We start from the raw sequence: 23,746 nt of genomic DNA, 5'->3' as shown, positions 1-23,746 counted from the left end.
TGGCACAGCGGGAACCGGTCTTCGTAACTTCACGTTTTTTATTGGGATTAAGCCCCTGACGTAGGGCACTGCCCGAAATGCATTGGTCGTATTTATGTTACAGACACACGAGTTCGACCAGAATCAATTGAAAAAGATATTAATAAATTAATAAAAAACGTGATTCATGAAAAGAAAACAAAACAAATAAAAAGAATTCTTGTGATTAACTTTATATACCTTGCATAACTTTATTTCAAAGAGGTCTTAGAGTGCAGTTTGAGGACGCCCCCATGACCTGGGGACCATGCATCATTATTGTTTTTCCATTTCTCATACTCGGAAGGATTCACCAACCAGCACCACTAAATAACTTAATTTAATTTACCAAGTGTACCAGTGAGTGCGTGAGTCTAACCACAAGTTGGACTGTATATATATAAGGATAGTGCCAGTCACCTCAGAGTTCCATAACCTTATAAAAGAACTCTGCCTTCGGCCTCGTTTCTCTATTTGGTTATGGAACTATTTGGTGACTTGCAATATTCTTATAATGTATGACAGGGTGCACTGCAACCCTCAAATCAGGAGTCCACAACAAGAAAAGTCAAGTACACTATGGTGCAGTTGGTCTAAGTGGTTGCACCTATAGTGCAGCTCGCCAATATACATAACTGGAATATGTATCCTGTCCTACCTATCTGTAAAACACTCAATGAGGCTTTGCGTTATCTGCTTCTCATACTTTGAAATTAGTATTGGGCTTTCTGTTTAAAATAGCGGCCCCCAGTTCAAATAATGACATCACACTAAAGTTGATGCACCCAGACGCTGTTCTCTGACTCAAATTGATGTACTTACTAGAACAGGATAGTCCCCACAAAGGCGCCCAAGCATTAACCTTACTACTTCTAGTTGACTTGTGAAATCCTGGAGATCAACAACTTAAATACAATATGAAGACTAGGTTGCCATGTTGGTGAAGTAGTAATTTACCACAGGCAATGCATATGAAACAAAATATATTAAGAAAAGAACTGTATTGGCATGACAGATGTGAAAAACATGCTTAACTGCTGGTGGGCATGTATTCATTAGTCATGCACAAGTGTCATGATTGAAGAAAAGGTTTCTTCGTGTTTGAGAAAAAAAGGCTACTTACCAGTAACTAAAGTTCGCCAGCACTGGCTCCTTTTAAAGATGCACGTGCTTGAATTAATCCCTATGCGGCGGATCTGTAAAGCTGCAAAATGTAAGAAACTGTTCTCTCTTCAAATTCAGTACAGACTGAAGATAGGAAGTGGGCCTGTAGTGCTATTCAATATATTTCAATATGGTGAGCCCCTTCCAACCATCCTCTTATTGGTAACAGCTTTGGTATTGCGAATATTAAATCAAGGGATTTTATGAAGGATTCTGTGGTGTGAAAACAATAACTGTTCCCTAAACAGGACATACAGTACTCAAGCATATCAACTGCAGCAACTGTCTTTTGAAATACACGTGGTTGGAACCTAGAATGTTTCAGTACAGACTGCCTGAGCTATAATAGAAGAATACGAAGAAAAGAGAACACAAGAAAAATGGTAGGTGTAGTGGAAGATGTTTCAGTAATAAAACACCTACCATAACAGAAATTTTTGCTAATCTTCAGAAAACAGGGTGCCCAAACATCCAGACTTAAGTGACGTGGCTATAGGAGGGTAATGCAATATAATAAACTTACATGTAGGACTTTCAGGTGACGTATGTGAGTGTCCTTTTTTACACAAAACTATTTATTTTTTACAATATGCCCTAGGTTATTACTGTTTAAAGGTGTGACCCAAACTTCACGTACACTAATCAGAGTTTTCCGGAAAAAAATATTTCATCCTTCTACTCATGCAAACTGTACTGTCTATTTTCACTTACACGGACAGTGGAGAGAAGTCTAATATAGTCTGCAAGCAGCTCTGCAAGGAGGAAGAAGTCACTGTTTGCCTGTTCTTGGTGCAGCTGCTCTATTTTCTCCTCAACCTCGGCTAGCTGAGAGAGTGCTCGAGATAAGGCTGTGTTGTCCTCTGAGCTGCCAAGCATAGCTAGACTCTTTGCAAACTGTGCTGTATTCAGTGCCAACTCTAAAACAATGGAAAATGAAAGTCAGTAGGTGCGACATTCACATTTTAGTAAGTTATGCCTATAAAGCATTTTCATTCTTACAACAAACAGAATACAGATTTTACTGGGTGACACCAAACTATATTTAAGCGCTAGACTACCCTCATGCAGCAGTAAAAGACAGAATAAGTAAAAAAATTATTATAATTTGGATCATAAAGCCTTTTGAGATGCATTAACACAACAGTCCTTCAGAGTTCGAGAAAAATCAAAAAGGTACAGCAGAGTAGAACTTGAAATGTAAAAAACGTTAAAAACTCATCAAAATATGGGTGGTACAAAAATAATTTAATACATACTTGTGAGCATTCTGTATGTTTGACAATGTTAAACCGTCACATGTCTAGATGAAAGATAGCAGTTGTCATTGGTACACTGGAAAGATGATGGCGTAATTTTGTAATCAGATCTGCTAGGCCTAATGCAGGTATCTTATCATGTGAGCTTTTTAGATTTTCCCTGGGGCAGGGTAAAGGAACTGGTACTAGCTAGATCGTCACATTATTTCAGCAAATTTTTTGCTGCTTTGATTGTCAAAACCAAAGCATGATTTTTTCCCCCACTCTTTTGCTGCACATTCAATAGCTAGACAAATGCGTGTAGCGTCAACTTGTGTAAGTACAGTGCCAGTGGAATCAAAAAGAAAAACAGTAGCACGCGGATGCTTTCTAATAAACGAACAGAAACATTGTCTTCTGCCTGGTGTAACAAACTTAGACTGCCTGACTGTTCTATAGGTGTTAGCACATGAAACAGGTATAGAGGAACTACTGATCACTTCTTTACAAGGAAAAGCATGGAGTAAAACCCCTTACCATCACTGGGTTTTGGAGGCAGGCTTACGGCCATAACTGTCATAAATTCCCCTTCTGTAGTAAATGGAACATTCATGCAGGGTTACTACTTTTAGGGACTGCTTTAATAGGTATCTGTTAAGCTGTAATAAGATACCATTGTCCGGCTTATTTCATTGCTAGAAAAGGACTGAAAAGAACCATGTTTGCCGTTGTAATTCGGGGACGGGTTCCAGGGCCCCTTTGCAAAGCATTTACAGTATCTCTGCCTGTAAGATTTTTAGACGTTGGTGAATTATCTTCTGCATTGGTTCTTAGACAAGCCAGAACTAAAGTCCACATTTTACCAGGATGAATACCCATGTGTTGACTGTAATATCTGGCCACAGCGCATAGAAGGCAGAAATCCTATGCCCAAGGAGTCCAGTGGGACTGGCGGTAGAGACGGGGTGAACTAGGACCATGGCGGAGTAACAGATGGCACAATCGATCCTGATGTTTACTCAGGCCAACGGCCTTCTCCTTGGATGGTTGCTTTGAGTAGGAAGAGTACGCAGGTCTTTGGCCAGGGAGGGAGGTCTAGTTGGTCTGACTGTAACATGGCAACTGAGGGGCTTGTTGGCGAGTGTGGCCGTATGGCTGGTAAATGTCTCTATACGAAGAGAAACCTTTGCTTCTCACTCCAGAAAAAGGCTGCTCTCGATACTGAAGGGCCCCCGCCCTGGGAACTGACAGGATCAAGATCTGATTTGACTGACTGTAGAACAGCACATGCTCCAAAGAAATGGCCGCTATAGAAAGGCATGTCTAAAACGTAGAATGAGAATTTGCTTAGCCTTAGTGCTGGTAAGTTCCAATTCTGTTAAGGACTCGGAGGCGAGGATTATGCCATGCTTTCTTCACTTTATTTTCCACAGCAGCAAGAAAACAGAAAAAACTACTTTTCCCATGAACCCTTGGGAAAACAGTAAACTAAAACGCAAGTCCTTTGTCAGTCTCTGTAACCATTGCAGCTCCCATCATGCTTCTCTGCTGCCTCCTCTTCCTCTTTCTTCGCGCGAAGCCCATGTTCCGGGATTCTCACGCTTCCTGTTTGGAACCATCATTCCCTGAAAGCAATCGCATCATCAGATTCCCATCATCTCTTCCGTGCATCCAAGGTAAAAACAACTAACACAGTGCAGCAGCATTAATCGCAACAGCATAAAACCCCATGAACGATTTACTTACATTGCATACGGAGAGGGTCCACTTCTTGTAGTCATTGGAGGGGGATAATCCTCGCCTTCGAGTCCTTAATAGAATTGGAGCTTACCAGCACTAAGGCTAGGCAAATTCTCATTCTATGGCAGGACCGGAGGCTTCGGATTATGCCAGTTCAAAGCTTGTCGACAACCAGCTGAGCCACTTCCAACACTGGCTTAAAATAGAACCTCGTGAACGTGGATTCTGAGGACCAATCAGCCGCTCTCATCAGAGCCTCAAGCCGAGCCCCAAGGGCAAACGCTTTAGAGGCCATAGCCCCTCGTGCTGAATGAGCGCCAAATTGTTTGGTATCAATCCCCGCCTCCTGCATCACCCAACGCACCCATCTGGCGATGATAGGGGAGGAAACAGCCTTGTACGGTTTACGTAGGGCAATGAGAAGTTGACGTTTGCCCGGAAGGCAAGTATCATCAGTCATATCCTCATAGGCACGGAGGCACTGTACTACACACAGTTTAGGGGAATCCGGAAAAGCTGGGTACGAAATAACCCGTGTAAGGGTCTTTGTTCGTCTGTTCACCGTAAAGGACACCCCATCCGGGGGGAAAAAACTCTAGCCGAAATGTCAAGAGCTCGTACATCCGAGACTCGCATGCAGGACACCAGACACAACAACATCGCCAGCTTAGCTGTAAGCTCTTTACGGGAGAGAAACCTATTCGGCTGCCACGAAAAACAAATTCAGAACCCTGTTCACGTCCCACAAGACGGAGTAGCGTGGTTCAGGTGGCAGCGAGAGACGGATCCCTCGCAACAATCTGCACACCAAAGGATGCTCCCCAATCGGGGAACCTTGCACCAAATCATGGCCAGCCGAGATCACGGAACGCATTGATGGATCGATAGGCCAAGCCCTCTTCCGCCAGACCAGCAAGGAAATTAAGGACCTGCACTACATCTGCCCCCACGGGATCGAGACTCCGTCGCATACACCAGCAACTCCACCTATGCCATGCTGATCGGTACCTCTTGGTCGTGCTATCCGCCCAAGCCTTGGAGAGCAAGTCCTCTGCCTTTCCCGAAAGGCCAGGGAGCGTCCAGCGACGCCGGAGATCCTCCAAGCCATCAGCCTCAGCGATCCCTCCTGAACCAACCGGTGGGGAGTCCCTTCCGGACTGAGAAGAATGTGAGGAGAGAGGGGGAGTAGGATTGGAAAATCCCAAGAAAGTTCCAGAAGAACCAGAAACCAAACTTGAGACCTCCACCAAGGCGTGATCAACACCATCTCCGCCAACTGACGACGCAGCAGCGCCGACACTCGCGTTATCATTGAAAACGGGGGAAACGCGTATCCCTTCTCGCTCGACCAATCCTGGAGGAAAGCGTCCGTTGCCTCCGCCAACGGATCCGGACGCCAACTGAAGTACCTCGGGAGTTGGTGGTCCAGGCGCAACGCAAACAGGTCCACCGTGAAGGGTCCCCACTTGTCCGCCAACAGAGCGAAGACCTGAGGGTCCAACTTCCAGACGCTGGCATCCAGCAGGTGCCGGGAGTGCCAATCTGCCACCTCGTTCTGCTGGCCCGGCAAGTACTCCGCCATGACCAACACCTGATGGTCCAGGCAGAAGTGCCAAAAATCCTGAGCGAGGTCCGCCAGCATCTTGGATCTGGTCCCACCTAGATGACTGATATATCGGACCGCAGACACGTTGTCCATGCGCAACAGGACACACAATTGCACTCTGTCCTTCGTCCAACATTGGACTGCAAAGGATCCCGCGAGCAATTCCAAACAATTGATATGCAAAGATTGCTCTTGGGCAGACCAGGCGCCACCTGTGGAAAAATCGCCGCACCTGGCCCCCCCAGCCTGACCGACTGGCGTCGGATTCGATGACTATATCTGGGGCTGACCCAAAGATCGCACGGCCGTTCCAGGCCTCCATGTGCGACAGCCACCACTGCATCTCGCCTCTCACCTCCTCCGAAAGTGGAATGAGCTGAGAGTACGTTAGGCCCCTCCCAAGGTGGTACGTCTTTAGACGCTGCATCGCCCGATAATGGAGGGGGCCTGGAAAAATAGCCTGAATTGAGGACAACAGGAGTCCCACTAACCGCGCCAAGTGACGCAGAGATATGAGCGGTCTCGCCAGAGAGTGTCGCAGCTCGTGTCTGATCTTTGACATCTTCTTGGCAGGAAGGCTCAACGTGGCCGACACTGAGTCTATGTTGAACCCCAAAAAGGTGGCACACTGTACGGGAACGAGAAGCGATTTCTTCTCGTTGATAACAAAACCCAGACTTTGAAGCAGGTTGACTGCCACCTGCAGCTGGGACACCAACCGTTCCGGACATTGATCCATGAACAGCATGTCGTCCAGGTACACAATCATCCTGACACCCCGAGCCCGCAAGGCCTCCATCGCCTGGTGTAACACCTTTGTGAAGCACCACGGCGATGAGGAGAGCCCGAAAGGCAGCGTGGTGAACTCGTAGACCTGACCGTCCCACCTGAACTGGAGGAAACGGCGGTGGGGAGGGAATACCGGGACCGCCAAATAGGCATCTTTTAAGTCGAGTCTGACCATCCAATCGGATGGCCGTAAAACATCCAGTAAGAGGTGAATCCCCTCCATTTTGAAATGGCGGTACACCAACCACTCGTTGAAGTCCCTCAAATTGATGACCGGGCGACGGCCACCGTCGACCTTGTCGACAAAAAAGAGGCTGCTGAGGAACCCCCCGGGATGCTCCTGCGCGCAACATATATCCCCTTTGTGGAGGAGGGCGGAAACCTCTGCGCGCACCAAAATCTGCATCGCGCTGCGAGAAAGTAATGGGATGGGGACGTTGTAGCTGACGTGGACGACCAAGGAACTCCATCTGAAAGCCCTGGACCGTCTGCAGCACCCAAGCGTCGATTGTCAGGGAAACCCAGGCCGGGAAAAACTGCGCCAAGCGCCGCCCTACCCGCAAACTCGCTGAGGGCAGCACACTCACCTCTATCAACACTCTGTTGCTGGCCTCTCTGAGGCCGCGGAATCTCTGTCCCCTCGTGGGGTAGAAGTTGTTGAAGCGGTCGTTGGACTGATACTGACCGCGGCCGGAGCCTTGCCCCCGATCTGAGCTGTTGCCGAACGAGCGGCCCCTGCCACGTCCGGCCCGGTCAAAAACCCGAGGGGCAAAGACCTTCTTTATATTCAACTGAGCCCTGTCTAAGGAGGTAAAAGTGGCCACAAATTTGCCAAGCTCCTTGATGAACGGGTCTCCGAAGAGCCCGCCCTACGCCACCGCGCCTGCCTCAGACGAGGCGAGGTCACCCAGCTTGGGGTCTATCTTAATCAAGAGTGACCTCCGTCTCTCAGTAGAGAGCGCGCAATTAGCATTTCCAAGAAAAACAATGGCTCGTTGTGCCCAATTCATAAGGACCTCAGGGGATATGAGGTCCCCTGTCACCTTGGCCTCCTCAGCCATGTCCAGAATCTTGGTCATGGGACCAATCGCGTCCAATAACTTGTCCTAGCATGTACGCCACGACCAGTCTATACCCTTCCGAGGGTCTTTGACAAACTTCCATTTTGGGGTCTATATCCGGGGTCAACGCAACCTTACCCTCAAAGGTGGGGCGAGGACACTCCGCCCTAAGGCGACTGCGGGCATCCTTATCCACAGGCTTACGCAAACGGTTAGCCACATAGAGGGCCACTTTCTCCCCGGGGACCCAGTCCGAAGAGCAGGGATGGACAATATCGTCCAGGTCTAACATGTTGGAAGGACCAGCAGAGGTAGGCGGCTGCGACAGAAGCCATGATCTGGAGGAACAAGCCTCCTCGTCCGTGTCAGGCAAATCCGCATCCTCTTGCGGATCAGGGGACATCGTAGGTGGAGGAAGATCAACCGGGGGCACAGAGGCGGGTTGGGGATCCCCATGTGCCGTAAAGGCACGCTTAACCCTCGCGAAAGCATCAGAATCCACCCCTCCGTACACTGTTTCTTAGTAGGTGAGGGGGGAGGCGACTGGGTCGGGCCGTGGCCGGGGCCAGGCGCGGGAATTAGGGCCGCAAGCTTTGCGTACGCCTCATCCATGCGCGCAGTGATCCGCTGCTCTAGGGGGACTATTGCCTGGTCAACTGCCCTGTAGATGCTATTATCTACAGCCTGGTAAAAATCGTCACCCCAGGAGACGTAGCACAGAGGGTCCTCCTCAGGGTATCTACCTTGGTCCCCCTGCATAACGAGTTTAGTCCGGCTCTGCAGGGAACCCGAGAAATGGCGCAGGATTTGCACAGGGCCGTCACCGGCACCAACTTTTAACTGGGAGGGAGCCCAGAAAAATGTGGGGGCACCAAAGGAGCACACAATTTTAGGGGGGAGCCAACCCCAGGGGACGCTAACACCCATGTAGATATATAGGGCACCACCCGGATAAAAGCATCCCACAGCACCACTTACAAGGATTGGTGCCAAATTACGACCCCGCAGGGTGTCCACTAGAACAATACCACCCACACAGGGCGTGAAAAACAATAGCACAGTGAAGTTTGCGACCCCCCCGGGGTGTCAATCCGGGTGGTAGGGGCAAAAACAGAAATCTCCTGTGGTAAACACGGGCAAAAACGCTAAGAAACGCGACTTTCTCTCGCGCTGACCACAGAGGTACTAGTGCGCCCCCTAGCGGTGGGAGGACCACACCGCACTGGTCACTGGGCTTAAAATCGCGTTAGGATCGCACAAAGCATCCCGCGAATGTCAGGGGACTCTGTAAGGGCACAAAACGTTAGCGCTAGCCTGGCAGGACAACAAACACTCCTTAACAGCCCCCAAACCCAGGGGAGAGAGAAAAAAAACCACTTAACTTGCTGCTGAGCAGCGAAGAAAGAGGAAGAGGAGGCAGCAGAGGAGTATGATGGGAGCTGCAATGGTTACAGAGACTGACAAAGGACTTACGTTTTAGTTTCCTGTTTTCCCAAGGGTTCATGGGAAAAGTAGTTTTTTCTGTTTTCTTGCTGCTGTGGAAAATAAAGTGAAGAAAGTATGGCATAATCCAAAGCCTCCGGTCCTGCCATAGAATTGCACTCAAGGCCTCAAAGAAGTTGAGAACCACCACTTCCATCCAGGAACTATGGCACCTTTCATTTGTTGGAATCCAGCACGAGTTACATCTAAGACCCAATAAATCCCTGCTGCAGAAGCCTCATCTCCCCCCCAGAGAATGGCTGGTGATGCTTCCTTTTTTCGCCTTTGGAAGTAAGTTTAGATACAGGGTCATGTCTGCACACATTTGTCGATCATATGGGCTGAATATGGTCAAATCACTTGCAGTTTTAATGGCTGCTCTTGCCTAAGTGAAGATTTAATTGTCCATCTTACGACCTTCATAGTTCAGTGCTGGTGTACTTGGGAAAGATGGATTACTGCAACAACTCTGTCTTGCATCAACAATGAATTGCTCTAGAGTGGCTGATGAGACAAGTTAGAGAGTGGTGAGGATCTGTATTTCTTTTATCCAGCATGGGCACTCTGGCTGAAATGGACGCATGTTTTTGCATAGTCTTCACGTCCACTTTTCAGATGCAATAAAGGATTGTGATTTTCCATGTGCCTCCTTGAAATCTGAGAGAAAGCAGTGTCCTTCAGTATCTGTCAGAGGAAAATCAAATAGTTTTCCCTCTTTCTCTAGTAAAAAAATATGGGTGATATCGACAAGAGGTGAGTCAACGCCAGATGGGGATGGAGCACCAGTTATTGGGTCTATATAATCATATACAACAACAGGAGAGAGAAAGGGATTTCCACTACGTGGAGGGGAGTACTCCTGGTCCCCTTTTAAATCAGATAAACATCCCACTCGTCTGATGTTCCTTTGCGCTTAAGGTAGTTTCTGCTTTCCCCATTGTCAGCTTCATCTTAAGTATCTGTAGCCACGTGGGGTGGTGATAATGGTTGTGGTGGAGCGTGTTGAGGCAGAGGGGTACCAGACTGTTGCGTTGGTTCAGGCTACTGTGGAAGCAATGGATGCAGAGGAAGTTGTGATAGAATCGGTGTGTTCTGGTTGCTGTGGAAACCTAGTGCAATAGCCATGCAGTAGTCGAAGATAGTCAATGAGGTTTTCAGCAATCCTGACCATTGGTGAGTCGTGGTAGGAAGAGGTCTTACTTATCATAATGCCTATCGCCATGAGGGTGCCAATACCCTCAGTCGAATTCTTCATAATATCTGTGTTTGCTTTACTGCTGTTGGCCATGTCCATATTGAATGTCATTGTCCTTTTCTTTACATTTTGTGATCTTCTAGGCATCTTCGCCTGAGTTCTTCCGCTCTGGCATTCAGAGAACCCACCATATGTTGAACCACCAGGGATATTTCATGCTGTTCCAGCAATGTCAATAGATTCAGGGCTTCTTGACAAAGGGTCCACAACCCTACTCCAACCTGCCTGTGCAGTACCACATGGCAGTGGTTTTATCTGTGAACACTTCTGAGGTTCATGGCCTCACTAAATTCTTTCAATTGGGCAGGGATCGTCCCAGGGCTCGGAAAGTCAGGGAGGAGCGCCATTAACCCAGGCGTAATCTCAACCGCGGAGCCAGGCCTCTATTAGCGACGCTCCTTCATCTCGTCTGCCAATGGACGCGGTGAAGTTGAAGTACACTTGAAATAATTTTTCTTCTTGTGGGATTTGGACTTACCCAAGTGGCTTGATGACTTGGCGTGCAACTGCTACCTCTGGATCCGCAATTGCTACCAGGACCTTTCTCTCGATCAACTCGTTGTATGTCGAGCTGCCAGAAGCTTGAGGGATCGATCCCTCAAGGCCTTTGGGTGACTGGCGCGGAAGTCAGGGTAGGCCTTCAGATCATAGTCCTGCTCGAGGCAACAGAGTCATACCAGGTGCAGGCTCGTCACCAACATCTGTCGGTGACAGGCATCGCAGGGCTTGAAGCTGGCCTTTTTTGATGACATAAAAAGGACTGACAAAACATCAAAAAAAACCTTGTCAAAAAATGACTAACGGGTAGCTCTGTCCGGATCTGCGCTGGCTGGCACAGAAAGAAAAGAACTGACGCCAGCGAGTCTGGATGGAGCCTATAAAGGCACCCCGAATGTCACTTCTGGCACGGATCACGGCAACGATGCCACACAAAGCTGAATGACGCCCGCCACCTACCGATGCACAGGGTTATTGATCATGAAAAATTTCCGGATTTCGTCTGACACCTGGGGATCATTCCAAAGTAAGGAATTTGCGGCTAGAAGACACTATCAGATACCATATTGTTCTGCTTACAAGCAGCCTGCTTCAAAAACAGTTGTCACAAACTAATAATTGATGCAATTATATTTAAAACGCACTATTAAGTGGTTTATTGTTTCAAGTGGCAATTGTTTGGCAGTAGTTCTATTCACTAAGCAGAACAAACATCATCAAAATAAGGTGATCCATATGCAGTGAGAAATGTGCTCGTGCAAACAGGGAATGCACATGAAAAGCATAGGATCACAATGATCGATTTGATTACATTTTCATTCGCTACTCAATTTGAATGTACATTCCCATTGGTGTTAGATTGATTTCAAGAGTCCAATATTATATCTAGCCCCCTCAGGGTGGTACAGACTCCATATTGCATCAGCGTTTTGACCCTAAAGTTTCAGTGCAATCTTTGGTCATCAAATGGGGACTTCCTCAGGATAGTGTATGGAGACACTGTATCGTAAACAAAATAATGGGATGTCATTTGTGAGTGCATAATGGCTTATTTGTGTAGCTTCATAGTAAATAGAACATAGGCACTCACCTAGTCGCATGAGGGTGTCCTAGGTTTAATCTGCTCAAAAAGTTACCAATGCTTTTTCTAAAAACGCTACAAAAGGTCACTAATTGCTTAAGGGCATGTAGCCAGTTAGTTATAATCGTGCCCAGACTGTAGAAAAGTAGTGTCATTATGACATGGTTGCCCCCACTTTTTCCCTGATGTCTGTGTTTAGACTGCGGTACACTGGGATCCTGCTAACCAGGACGCCAATGTCGGTGCTCTCTCCTCTAAATTGGCTGGTAAAGTATTTTGTACACCCCACAATTGACATACTGGTGTACGGCTGTAAGTCCATCGTATATGGTACGGGGCATAGCCAAGATGGCGAAGGAGTGAGACGTGTCTATCGCTCAATCTCTGCCACGCCGGGCCCTCCCTGTAATCACCGAGCATCGGCAAGAGGTAAATATAGCCAAGCGGGGGCAAGCTCCTGACCCCCCCTCAAAGGAAGACAAAGAGAGCCTCTGGTTGTCGGGCTGCCGGAATAAGAGGCAGGCTGTGAACTGGGCCGCAGACTCGCGCTGCTCCGAGGCGGGATAGCGGTTGCAGCCAGTACGGAGCACCCGACACGTACCAGACACTTCGTTACCCAGTCAGGAGAAGATGTAGCGACAGCTGGGGAGCGGACCAGTGACATACCCCACCTCAAAGGGACAACCAGAGGAGTCCCCGCATCTCCTGGGTCCGCAACACAGAGGAGGAGGCCCTGCATCAAGTTTTGCAGATGGCGGGGGTGCTGCCACAGTAGAGGGGAAAGCCACCACTGACAAGACACTAGCCGATCGGGCCCGGAGGCTGGCACTGGGCTATTGCGGCGAACAACTGACACACAGAACGGAGAGGCGGCCATTGGACCTACACGCAGAGCTCCTAAGCACGCCAGGACCAGCAGGAGGCAATCAAGAAGACCGAGTCCTAGGAGGGACCAGGTAGGCAGCGGGCACGTGTGCTATATTCCGCTGACTCTCCAGTAGACAGCGTGAGGGGGGACCTATCCAGACCTCTGGGCCTGAAGGGAAGCATAATATCAATAATGGGACAGTGTGCTCCATGAAACCGGTTATGTTATAAAAATGTATATAGCACACAGCTGCCCCAGCAAAGAGGCGTTCCGGCGCTAACAGCAGTGAAAGAACGGGGACCTGGTGAGAACTAGAGCCCACGGCAAAGGAAAGAGGTGTGTTTTGATTGCCTTCCTGAATGCTAGGTAGTTGCTCAAGCTGCGGGTCTGTAAAGGAAGAGAGTTCCAGAGTTTTCCCGTCATGGTGCGAAATGAGGGCCCCTCCAGCGCGCATCCTCCTTACCCGGGGTACCACCACAAGGTGTTGCCTCAAAGAGCGGAGTTGGCGGGTGGGTACATAGGGCAAAAGCAGGTTGGCCAAGATCCCTGGGGAGGCAGATTTCTTAAAGGCCATGAAGCGAGCTTTAAACTCCATCCGCCTGGCCACCAGCAACAAGTAAAGCCAGCGAATGGCATCTGCCGCAGAACACGCTCTAGGGCAACCGAGAATGGTCCTGGCAGCCGAATTTTGGACCCTCTGTAGTCTCAAAATTTCTTCCTTATTAGTCCCCAGATAGAGCGAGCTGGCATTATCCAGTCTTACCAAAATTGAGGCCTGGATGATAACTTGCTGGGTTGACGGGTCAAAAAAACCCAGTAAAGGTTTGAGCCCCAGCAGTAGCCCAAAACATGTCCCTACCATCTTTTTAGTTTTGACTTGAAAACTGAGGGCCGAGTCCAACCACACCCTCAGATTTTTTACCACCTGCTTGGGGGGGGGGGGGGGTTTCTGCCCAGGACTGAGGGCCACCAATGCTCACTCCATAGCTCAGAGTATTTTCCAACCAACACCACCTCAGACTTGCTGGCGTTAAGCTGGAGACAGTTGGTAGTCATCTACTCAGCGAAGGCTGCAAGAATGTTTCGAAACTTGGGAGCGTCCTGTGTAAAGTCGTCCGAGAGTGCCACTACCAACTGTGTGTCGTCGGTATAGGAGACAATAGTCAGCCCTCTGTTCCTTGCAACAGTGGCCAGAGGTTTGACATGCAGATTAAATAACAATGGGCTCAAGGATGAGCCCTGTGGCGCACCCTGTGTAATGGTGTGAACACCGGAGGTGAAGGGGGGGGCGGTTACCTGGAACGTCCTCTCAGAAAGAAAAGAAGTGAACCAATCTAGGGCAGAGCCCATTATGCCTGCCTCCTTTAGGCATTGCAGCAGAATTGGATGGGAGACCGTATCAAATGTGGCACTGAGGTCTAATAATATCAGTGCCTTAGTGCACCTAGCATCTAGAGCCTGAGAGGGGAGAGGCGGAGACTGGGCGCAAATCGTCCCAGCAGAAAAAAGAGTGCAGGTAAGAAACCCGGACCACAGAGGGCCCTTAGAGGAGCAAAGACCCCATGACAGTACCTGGGCTGCAGTGAGACCTCAAAGCGAGAACAGGTGGTAGAGGGCGGCCCGGACCATCGTCGGGTCCATAGCAAAGGGGGCAAGCGGTGCCGAAACCTTGCACCACGTAGCCGGCGGTTGTCTGGAGTGGCCTAGTCCCGGACCCAAGAACAATTGGCTGGATCCCCACACAAAGTTGCACTGCTTCATAGAGTTAGACACCCTCCAGCCGCGCTTTCCCCAGAAGAACCAAACCCACACAACGATGCACCCTCGATACCATCTGCAATAGCCTCGAGGGGACAGACGCATTTGTGTTTATTTCCGGTGAATGTTGGGGGCCCATCTGGAGTGAGTCTGGGATACAGAGTGGCGTACCTCCCTAACCTATAGGAACAGAGTCCACATAGAAATAATGGTGTCTGCAAGAGCAAAGAAGGGGGGGCTCAATTAAAGACATGTTCACCAAAGTAGGGGGCTCTCAAGAAGTTAAGAACAAAGGATGCCCGAGCAGGGTGACCTCCCCCACAACGGAGGATCCAGAAGCTCCAGTCACACGTTCTTATCTGGAGATTATGTTCTCAGGCTTGAGAGAGGACCTCTGAGCCGTTAAAAGAGATCTTACAAGCGAATTACAGGCCGTCCAAAAGGAAGCAACAGATATTGGAGACAGAGTTGACACACTGGCAGAGAGGGACACAACAAAGGATGAAAAAAAAGAGCAACTGCAACAGGAACTCATGTGCCTCTCAGAGCAACAACTGGATCTGCAGGCGCAAAAGGGAATTTAGAGAATCACTCCAGATGTAAGAATATCCAAATACACTGAGCGCCTAGAAATGCAGAAGGAGAAAGCATTGAGGCCTACGTGGTGGACCTGTTCACACATATCCTTGGCGACGCACCAGTGGAAACAATTTGTTTTTTACTGTACTCAGAGTGGGTGGTTGGGGTTCAGGGAAGACCTGCCCACTAGTTATCCTAACCTGCGTCCACAGCTTCACCCTTAAGGAACAGATCCTTAAAAAGGCTCACGAGTCACAGACAATGGAGTTCCTGGGCCAGCACATCCACTTGTACCAGGATCTAGCGATGTCCACACTCCAAAACAGGCATGAGTTTCGACCAATCATGATGTTCCCTCGAGAGAAAAAAGTAGCTTACTTATGGGGCCACCCATTCAGATTAGTATTTCGGTGGTAGTCACAACTTCGTCAGCTCAGTTCCCTGTCCAAGGCGTGTGAACTGCTTCATATAGATCACCCAGAGGAGCCCCGACCAACCACTCAAACCAGGAGGCACAGACAAGAAGGCAAGTGGAGGTGGCTGAGGGTCCCCAGAGGCCGCAGAGGCTCCGGCCCTGATCAAGAGACCATGGCAGCAGGACGGAAACCTCTTCTGGACAAGCTTGCTGAGGAAAACACAAAGCGTGCATCTGCCTGAGGCTACATTGCAAAGATATAGAGGTTGGTTGCGTCTGGGTCAGGAGATGGCACATACCATCTAAGATCTGGCCGAACGCCCATGCAGAGACTTCACCACTGGTTACGAGATGGCCTGTTTTTCCTTCTCTAATACAGGGACTTTTGTTGTTCTTGTTATTGCTACAGGGTTTACACACGGGTGCCTGATAGGGAGCCAAAGCACCCCCTTTTTTCAGGATTGTGACACGTTATATGGGGGTCTGGAAGGGAAAGTGGAACAGGGGTCTATAGGTGTGACACAAAAAGCGGCAGGAGTTGCGATGATATTCTTGCGTTCCTTCCAGGGTAAGGTCGGGATAAAGGTGGCGGAGATTAGGGGTCGTCTATTGGGATATCGCATACACTTTGGCCCACACTCCATACTTTTGAGTTCAATCTATGCTCCCAACAGAAGCAGGAATAGTTTTTACAAGATGAAATAATGGCAATGCAGGATAGGTTGGTGATCCTCAGGGGTGACCTAAACTTCGTGTTTCATAATGACTTGGACAGCTCCACCCAACAGGGGGACGATTAGTGCCGGGGGCTCCTGCTGGATACGCAACTGGGGTTGAGAGATCTGTGGCGATAACACCCAGATTCAAGAGATTACACCTTTTACTTCCATGCTCATAGACACTATGCAAGACTATTATCTCCTAGGCTCTAGGAAGGTACAAGAGGCACAATTGCACAGAAGAGATTGAACCCCGGGCTCTGTCCGACCACTCCACAGTCCAGTTAGACCTTGCTCTCCCACCTCAAAGCAGAGTACCGCACACATGGAGGCTGAAGGAAATACTACTACGCTGCCCAGAAATGTCCAACAGAGAGAGAAAACCATTACGGGTTACCTAGAGGTGAACGTTACCCCTGAAACCTCAAGCGCAATGATATGGGACCTCCTGAAGGCAGTAGTCAGAGGCATATTAATCGCCATATCAGCGGCAGATAATGAAGCCAGGTGTGACAAACCCTGATCTTTGGACTGGGTAAGAGTGGTCTGCTCAATTCAGACACTCTGTTCATCACCACCCCCTTTTCTGAATCGTTTTTGGCCACCATAGGTGTGGCAGGGTATACTCAGACATGAGTCCCTTTCTCACTGCTCCATCAGGATTCAAGCAAGCCGGGCCGAAGACGGCTGAAATGCCAGAAACCGGTCCCCGGTAGCTTGTCTCCTTTCTGGTGAAGAATTGGCTTGGTAGTTTAGTCTGCCCTGTTCCCATGATGCACTGGGCCAGGGACAGACTGATTTGCATATAGCCAGGTTCTGAGCTGGGATGGGGCAGTGAGATAAATAACGGTGATGGATCAAGCCCTGATTTTTGGACTGGGTAAGAGTGGTCTGCTCAATTCGGACACTCTGTTCATCACCACCCCCTTTTCTGAATCGTGTGACAAACAGGCACAACTCTACCAACAGGTAGGGAATGTGAGCGTATACATCAACGCCATGGGGCTCAGAAGGTCTGGAGACAATTAGAGACGGTCAGGAAACAATTGGCCGGTCTGGACCATGCGGAATATTCGGTTTTAGGTCTTAAACACGCATTTTAAATGGGAGGGAACAAGAGTGGGAGATTACAAGCTGACAAACTTAGAGGGCAACGACAGGCAAACACTGTAGAGGCCCTGACTAAACAGACAGGAGAGGTAATAGAGGGCGATGAAGCGGAGGCAGCTAGATTTGGATCATTTTATAAAGCGCTATATGCGGCACAAGAGCTCCCTTCCAAGCCAATTTCTGATTACTTGAAAAGAGCTAGGGTGTTGAGCTTGATGGCGGAACAAACAGCTGACCTCATTTTGCCTCAGAATAGAGGACGCCAGATTTGCAATTTCTAAATTAAAACCCAACAAATCTCCTGGCCCAGATGGCTTTTCGGCAGCCTTCTACAAAACGTTCTACGGCCTATTAGCCCCCCTCCCGCCCCCACCAAGGTTTTTACTGCAATCACGGGCACATCAACTCTTCCTCCTTAAATGTTATAGGGCTCTATCACAGTAACTGCAAAATGGGCAAGGACAGGAAATTATTTAGATCCTATCGACCAATATCGTTCTTAAATGTAAATGCGAAACTGTTCACATGGATCTCAGTGGCTCGACTTGCCCCATGCATGGCAGGAATGGTCGGTCCGGACCAGTCCAGGTTTATTCCCAATAAACAATGCGCAGACAATTTCAAGAGATTTCTCCACCTTATAGACAAGGCATCTGGTTCTCAGCAAGAGATAACGCTATAAGCATTTGATAGGGTGCGTTGGCCCTATCTAGGAGAAGTGCTGCACTGTGTTTTATTGGGAGACAGGTTCTGTTCGTGGCTGCTAAGTGGATATGAGAGTCCCTGAGCGTCTGTCACAGTAAATAGCAGGAACTCCTAAAGCTTCCCAATCCAGCGGGGCATGAGACAGGGGTGGCGTGGCCTCTTTCTCCTCTTTTTTTTCGCACTCTACATGGAGTGATCCGGAGGTGAGGAAGGTGTATTTCGCGGGCGAGGAGCATCCGATCACACTTTATGCAGACAATGTTATAGTCTCGCTTGATAATCCATGGGAGACGCTCCAGAGTTTCCTACAGGAGGTCAAGAGATTCAGAGCAGTGTCATGCCTTCTAATTAATATTACTAAATTGCAGGCATTGAGCCTAACGGCCTCTCAAACCACAAAGGAGCACCTCACGCAGGGGTTTTCAATTAGTTGGCGAGCTAACATCTGGTACCTGGGGATCCAACTAGCCCTGACTATCCCAGAGGCATTGGCACTCAACTACCGGGAACTAGTGGATAGAGTGAAGTCGGACTTGGCCTGCTGGCAGCCATACCAGCTGTCATGGATGGGCCACTTTGCTGCACTCAAAAAGAGAGCCCTCCCCAAAATACTCTACCTATGTTTTACTTTGGCCCCCACCGGGAGCACTACAATCTCTACAGAGGGCTTTTCTGACCTTAGTTGGGCAAATAAGCAACCCTGGATGAGGCGTGATTTAAATTGGCGGTCCCCGGGAGAGGGAGGACTGGGCATCCCTTCTATACTGCACTACTAACAGGTCACACAGCTTAGTGCTAGCAGGAACTTCCTTGTGGAAGATCCCCTTCTTGAAAAAAGTGAGTCACCTGACTAGCCTGTACATCTCGGCGATTGCTATGCCCACGGTCTGGGATGCGATCGGGAGAGGCAAAACTTCATTACCCTCCCCATTGACCCCACAAGTGGAAACCCCAGGCTATACACCGGGGTTGAACCACTCTGCGTTTATCGCTTGGCAGAAGCCGGGGTGCAGATCTTTAGGACACCTTTTCGACAAGGAGGCTCCCATCATATTCGACACCATGAAAGCAGAACTTACACTCTATGAAGACGAGAGGTTTAATTACACACCAATCAGACACTGGGTTATGAGCTCTGAATAAATGGAAGCGGCACAAAAATATTTAGCTAACTTTGAGCAGTGGCTGCTGGGTAGGGAGTCTGACAAACAACTAGTCTCTGATATATACAAATTGCTGATGGGCCCATAACAGGAGACAAAATCCTCGGCAAAGCTAAGGTGGAAAAGGGAACTGGGACGTCGTCACACACAGAAGGAGTAGAGGGATATACATGATAAGGCAAGATATACGACATCCAAAACTTCGAGCACAGAGACGGCAGTGAAGATTGCCTCCTATTGGTACTGAACCCCGGTCTGTGTACATAAAATCAACCCAGACCGGGAGGATAAATGTGGAAGAAGCACGGATTCCCCAGGGACCCTCGTTCACATTCTCTTGGAATGTGAACACTTCTGGGAAGAGATCCCATCATAAGTCGACACTCATTTTGACACTCAACTCCCCACATTCCCATCCTATAAAGTGATTTGTCTCCACTACCCGATAACCTACCCACTCTAGTCGAGGAGAGGCAGACACATTACACTGGCTCTGAGAGCAGTGCACCCATCAATACTGGCCTTATGGGGCACAGACAAAACCCCATCTAGATTGTCGTGGCTACATCACATCTGGGACTTGCTGGGGAGGGAGAGGCTGGCATTGACACTTACATCTAAAGGGGACGCATTCAGACAGACCTGGCGCCCTTTTATTAAGCTTCTCGCAAGAATTCACTGAGCTCACATGTCCAAGATACCTTAGGTTGCTATGCTTGACAGAATCACCCCCTCACCCGAGCTAGATTGTCTACATGTCTTACAGGCTGCTATTCCATGACACACCACTAATAATACAGGCACCTGTGGGGGGAGGTTGTAGTAGGGGGTGAATAGGGGAATTTTAATTTAAAGGTTGCATAAGCGCTGAGAGTGGCTGAATGTGGACGCCAGTCCAGTAGAGAATTGCCTACATTACTATGCTTTTCCAGCAACAATAAAACATATTAAAACATAGTATATGGTACTGAGGTACCAAGGGCATTGGTACACTAGGGGTCTCCCATAGGCTGCAGCATGTATAATGCCATCCACAAACTGTGTCTACAGGTCTGCCGTTCTAAGTGTGTCGGTGTCGCTGCATAAGCAGAGACACCACTACAAATCCTGGACTCCACTCTCCGGGCTTTGTAAGTGAAGGGAAGCCGTTTTGGGGTATGTAGTATACAATGGCAAATTACATTTGGGATGTCTAACTACATAATGGCATCACCGAACATGGTCATGTTTGTTATCAAATATGTTGGAATCATGTAACTACACCGATTCCAGTGTCAGTTGCATGATGCCATGTACTGTTGAGGATCCTTAGAGAACCACCCCCTCCACGTCTAACTGTGTTGACTTGCAGGGTCTGCTTGCAAGTGAGTGCTACCACTGACCCCAGACACTGTTGTGGCCTTCTGCTGATGAGCCTCGGGCAGGGGAAGAAGGAACAAAGAATTTCCTGTGCAGAGAGGTGTCGCCACCTCTCCTTTAGAATTACGTGTCTCTGGGCTATGGTGGGGGTGCTTCCGTGCTTTGAAGAGCACATTTGGTGCCCGCCTTGCATAAACCAGTTTAACCCAGTCCAGGAGCCGTTTGGTCCCACTCTGGCACAAAACCACATAAAGGACAGGGGAGTGACAACCCCGTGTCCAGCTCCACCCCTAGGTAGGTGCCAGGTGGCTGCTTTATCCTGCAATCTTGAAAGCAGGATAAGCAGAGGCCCCTGGGAGTTTCTGACTTGTCAGACCATCAGAGTAGGGTCCCTGACACCTCCTCCAAATAGGTGAGTCACTACAGAAGCTGTCCAACCCCCATCCTGGGTTACTTAAGGGCTTCCCTGAGGTTGGGACCATAGAGTAGTCTGGAACAAGGATTCCTCTGCAAGACTCGTCTTTAGGACCCTCCATACAACTCATCCGCTGCTGGACACTGAACTGTTGGGCTGTGCCAGGTTCAAAACAAGACTGCTCCGCGTAAGAAGGATCCTACTGCAACTTAGTCTCCGTGCTTTGCGACTATCCTGCACATCGGGGGCCGTACATCCTCCAGAGTCATAAGGTCTGTGTGTGCATCAAGGACAGCTGGAAGGAATTCTCCCTTGGAGTGAAGGAGCCGCAAGCATCTCAACGTCCACGATCAGTCTGTGGATCCTGCCTCCTCCCTACCCCTGACTCCTCAAGGCTCTACGACACGGGTGGCAGTTGGGTATTTCCCCCGAGGCCTGATCGGTCTTCTATGCAATTTGGAAGACTGCCTATCCCTCGTTTAGAGGCTGAAACCGGGCCCCGGTGCACCATGCCTGTCTGCCATTGCCAAGCCTTGTTGACTCTTCAGTCCAGTTATCTTCGAGCTCCAAGAAATCCCAGCCATCACCCTACTGCAAAGGCGACGTCCTCACTGCATCTCCTGCAACACAGGCATCCATCTTTGCTGTGCTGCTGAGGCCTCCCTGAAAACTCCCGGTGCCTGCTGCCATATGGTCCTTCCGGGGACTTCCGTCGATTCCTGTTTGCTCTTCCGCTTGCCGATGGCCGGCCCTAATTTACCTGTGCTAGGTGAATTCCCTCAACCTAGCTGGTCCTCCTTTCTATAACTCTTCCTGCAACACATTCTCTGCATTTGTCAAGGCTGGTTTATGGTCCTGCTAGCTACTGACTCTCCTGCAATTCGTCGGCCGTTGAGGGACAGCTCGCAGACGGTTCCTGTGCTTCTACATCCTCACGTGGTCTCCACAGCTGCAATTCCAAGACTTCCATCTTACTGTGAAGTACCCCAAGAAGAACAAAAGTTACTTACCTGTAAACTGTGGTTCTCCAGTATTGGTGTCTTTCATAGATTCACATGCTTGAATATTCCCGATCGTCGAAGTAGGAGTCCCACGGTAAATAACATAGCAATGCAGCCATAACACAGGCCACATAGAGAAAGTAAAAACCATAGAGTTTTTCCTAGATAGACTTCTAGGATATGTCTTAGTCATTATGTTTTGGTCAAATTCCGGCCAATCAGGCGCCAGCACCCTCTTAGAATGTTCTCCCCAGAGGCTCAGGCCCTAAGATTTTTGTAGCACAGAGTAATATAGAGCCAGGAGATAAAGAGAGCGAGAGCCTCTGAGGGGAGGAGGGTGGGTCGCATGAAAGACACCAATACTGGAGAACCACAGTTTACAGGTAAGTAACTTTTGTCCTTCTCCAGTATTGGGGTGTCTTTCATAGATTCACATACTTGAATAAGAGTAGTGAGCAGTAGAATTAGAATAATACAAGGTACTGATCAATCATCTTGATAATAATATTATGATAACCATAATTATGCACAGTACAAAAGACTGAAGTAAATAACAAAGAAAAAGAAAGTACCTTGTATATAGGAGGAGGGAAGCAACAAAGGCTCACCTTATTTAAAGAGATTTCGAAGTACTGCTTGTCCCGCAGCTGAATCAGCGTTGTCCGCAGCATCTAGAAAGTAGTGCTTCGTAAAGGTGTGCCTGCTGGACCATGTTGCAGCTCTGCAAATGTGATGAAGCGGCACACCAGCAAACAGCGCTGTAGAAGTGGAACCTTTTGTAGTAGAATGCGCTCTGACAGATGCAGGAAGTGGTTTCCCCGCTTATTGATGGCAAAAGGTAATAGCAGAAGATATCCAGCATGCAATTGTTTGTTTGGTAACTGGATGACCTTTCAGCATTACCCCATAGGCCACAAAAAGCTGGTCAGACTTACGTATAGTCGCTGTCTTTTGAAGATAGAATTTTAGACACCTTTTAACCCGTTGCGTGCTAATGACGAGCTCAGCTCGTCATGAGGCACGGTTGAGCTGAGCTCGTCACGGCCATTGGAACGTTCGCACGCGGGGAAAATTTCCCCGCTGTGCTGAACGTTCGAAAAACGGGTGTAGCCGTGACGAGCTCAGCTCGTCATGAGTGCAGCTCCGCTGTGCCTCATGACGAGCTAAGCTTGTCACCAGAACGGCAGTGCCGCGAGCGGCTCCCTTATCCCCCCCGGCACAGGAGGTGAAAAACCCCCGCAGGGAAGGGGTTAATATCCAATGAATGAAGTGCTCTTTCTGCTGGTGTCTGAGGATTAGGGATAAAAGACTTTAAAACAACTGGTTCATTGAGGTGGAAGTCCGACGGTACCTTAGGGATGAAAACTGGATTGGTGCGTAGTAAGACTGAGTCCTTAGTAAACTGAAGAAAAGGTGGCTTAGTAGTAAACGCCTGAATGTCACTAACTCGACGTGAGGAAGTGAGAGGCTGAGAAGTCTTCCAGGTAATGTATTTAAGATCAGCTGTATGAATCGTCTCAAAAGGGTGTCTCATTAGTTGCGCCAAGACAATGTTTAAATGCCAAGGAGGAGATGGCCTACGAATTGGCGGGAACATCCGGAAATGCCCTTTAAAAATTGTAAAGAGTAAAGAGAGCTAGAGCCATCCTGACAGAAACGTGAGATTGCTGCCAGAAAAACTTTTAAGGTGGCAAATGAGAGGGCTGATTTTGCCAATTGCAAAAA

The 23,746-nt window shown here is 48.8% G+C and overlaps 1 protein-coding gene across 1 annotated transcript in view; it reads right to left on the bottom strand.

Moving 5' to 3' along the window:
* Positions 1-23,746, bottom strand: part of SNX1 (sorting nexin 1) — a 672,004-nt gene that overhangs the window by 166,417 nt on the left and 481,841 nt on the right. Inside the window, exon 11 of the mRNA XM_086959205.1 lies at positions 1,894-2,099. Within this exon, the coding sequence (XP_086815331.1) occupies positions 1,894-2,099 (206 nt within the window). The remainder of the gene's footprint in view (positions 1-1,893; positions 2,100-23,746) is intronic.

This window comes from Lissotriton vulgaris, chromosome 2_2 (genome assembly GCF_964263255.1).
Source record: "Lissotriton vulgaris chromosome 2_2, aLisVul1.2, whole genome shotgun sequence".
Classification (NCBI taxonomy): domain Eukaryota; kingdom Metazoa; phylum Chordata; class Amphibia; order Caudata; family Salamandridae; genus Lissotriton; species Lissotriton vulgaris.
Note: the sequence above shows the minus strand (reverse complement) of the source record. Positions and strands in the feature narration are given on the sequence as shown.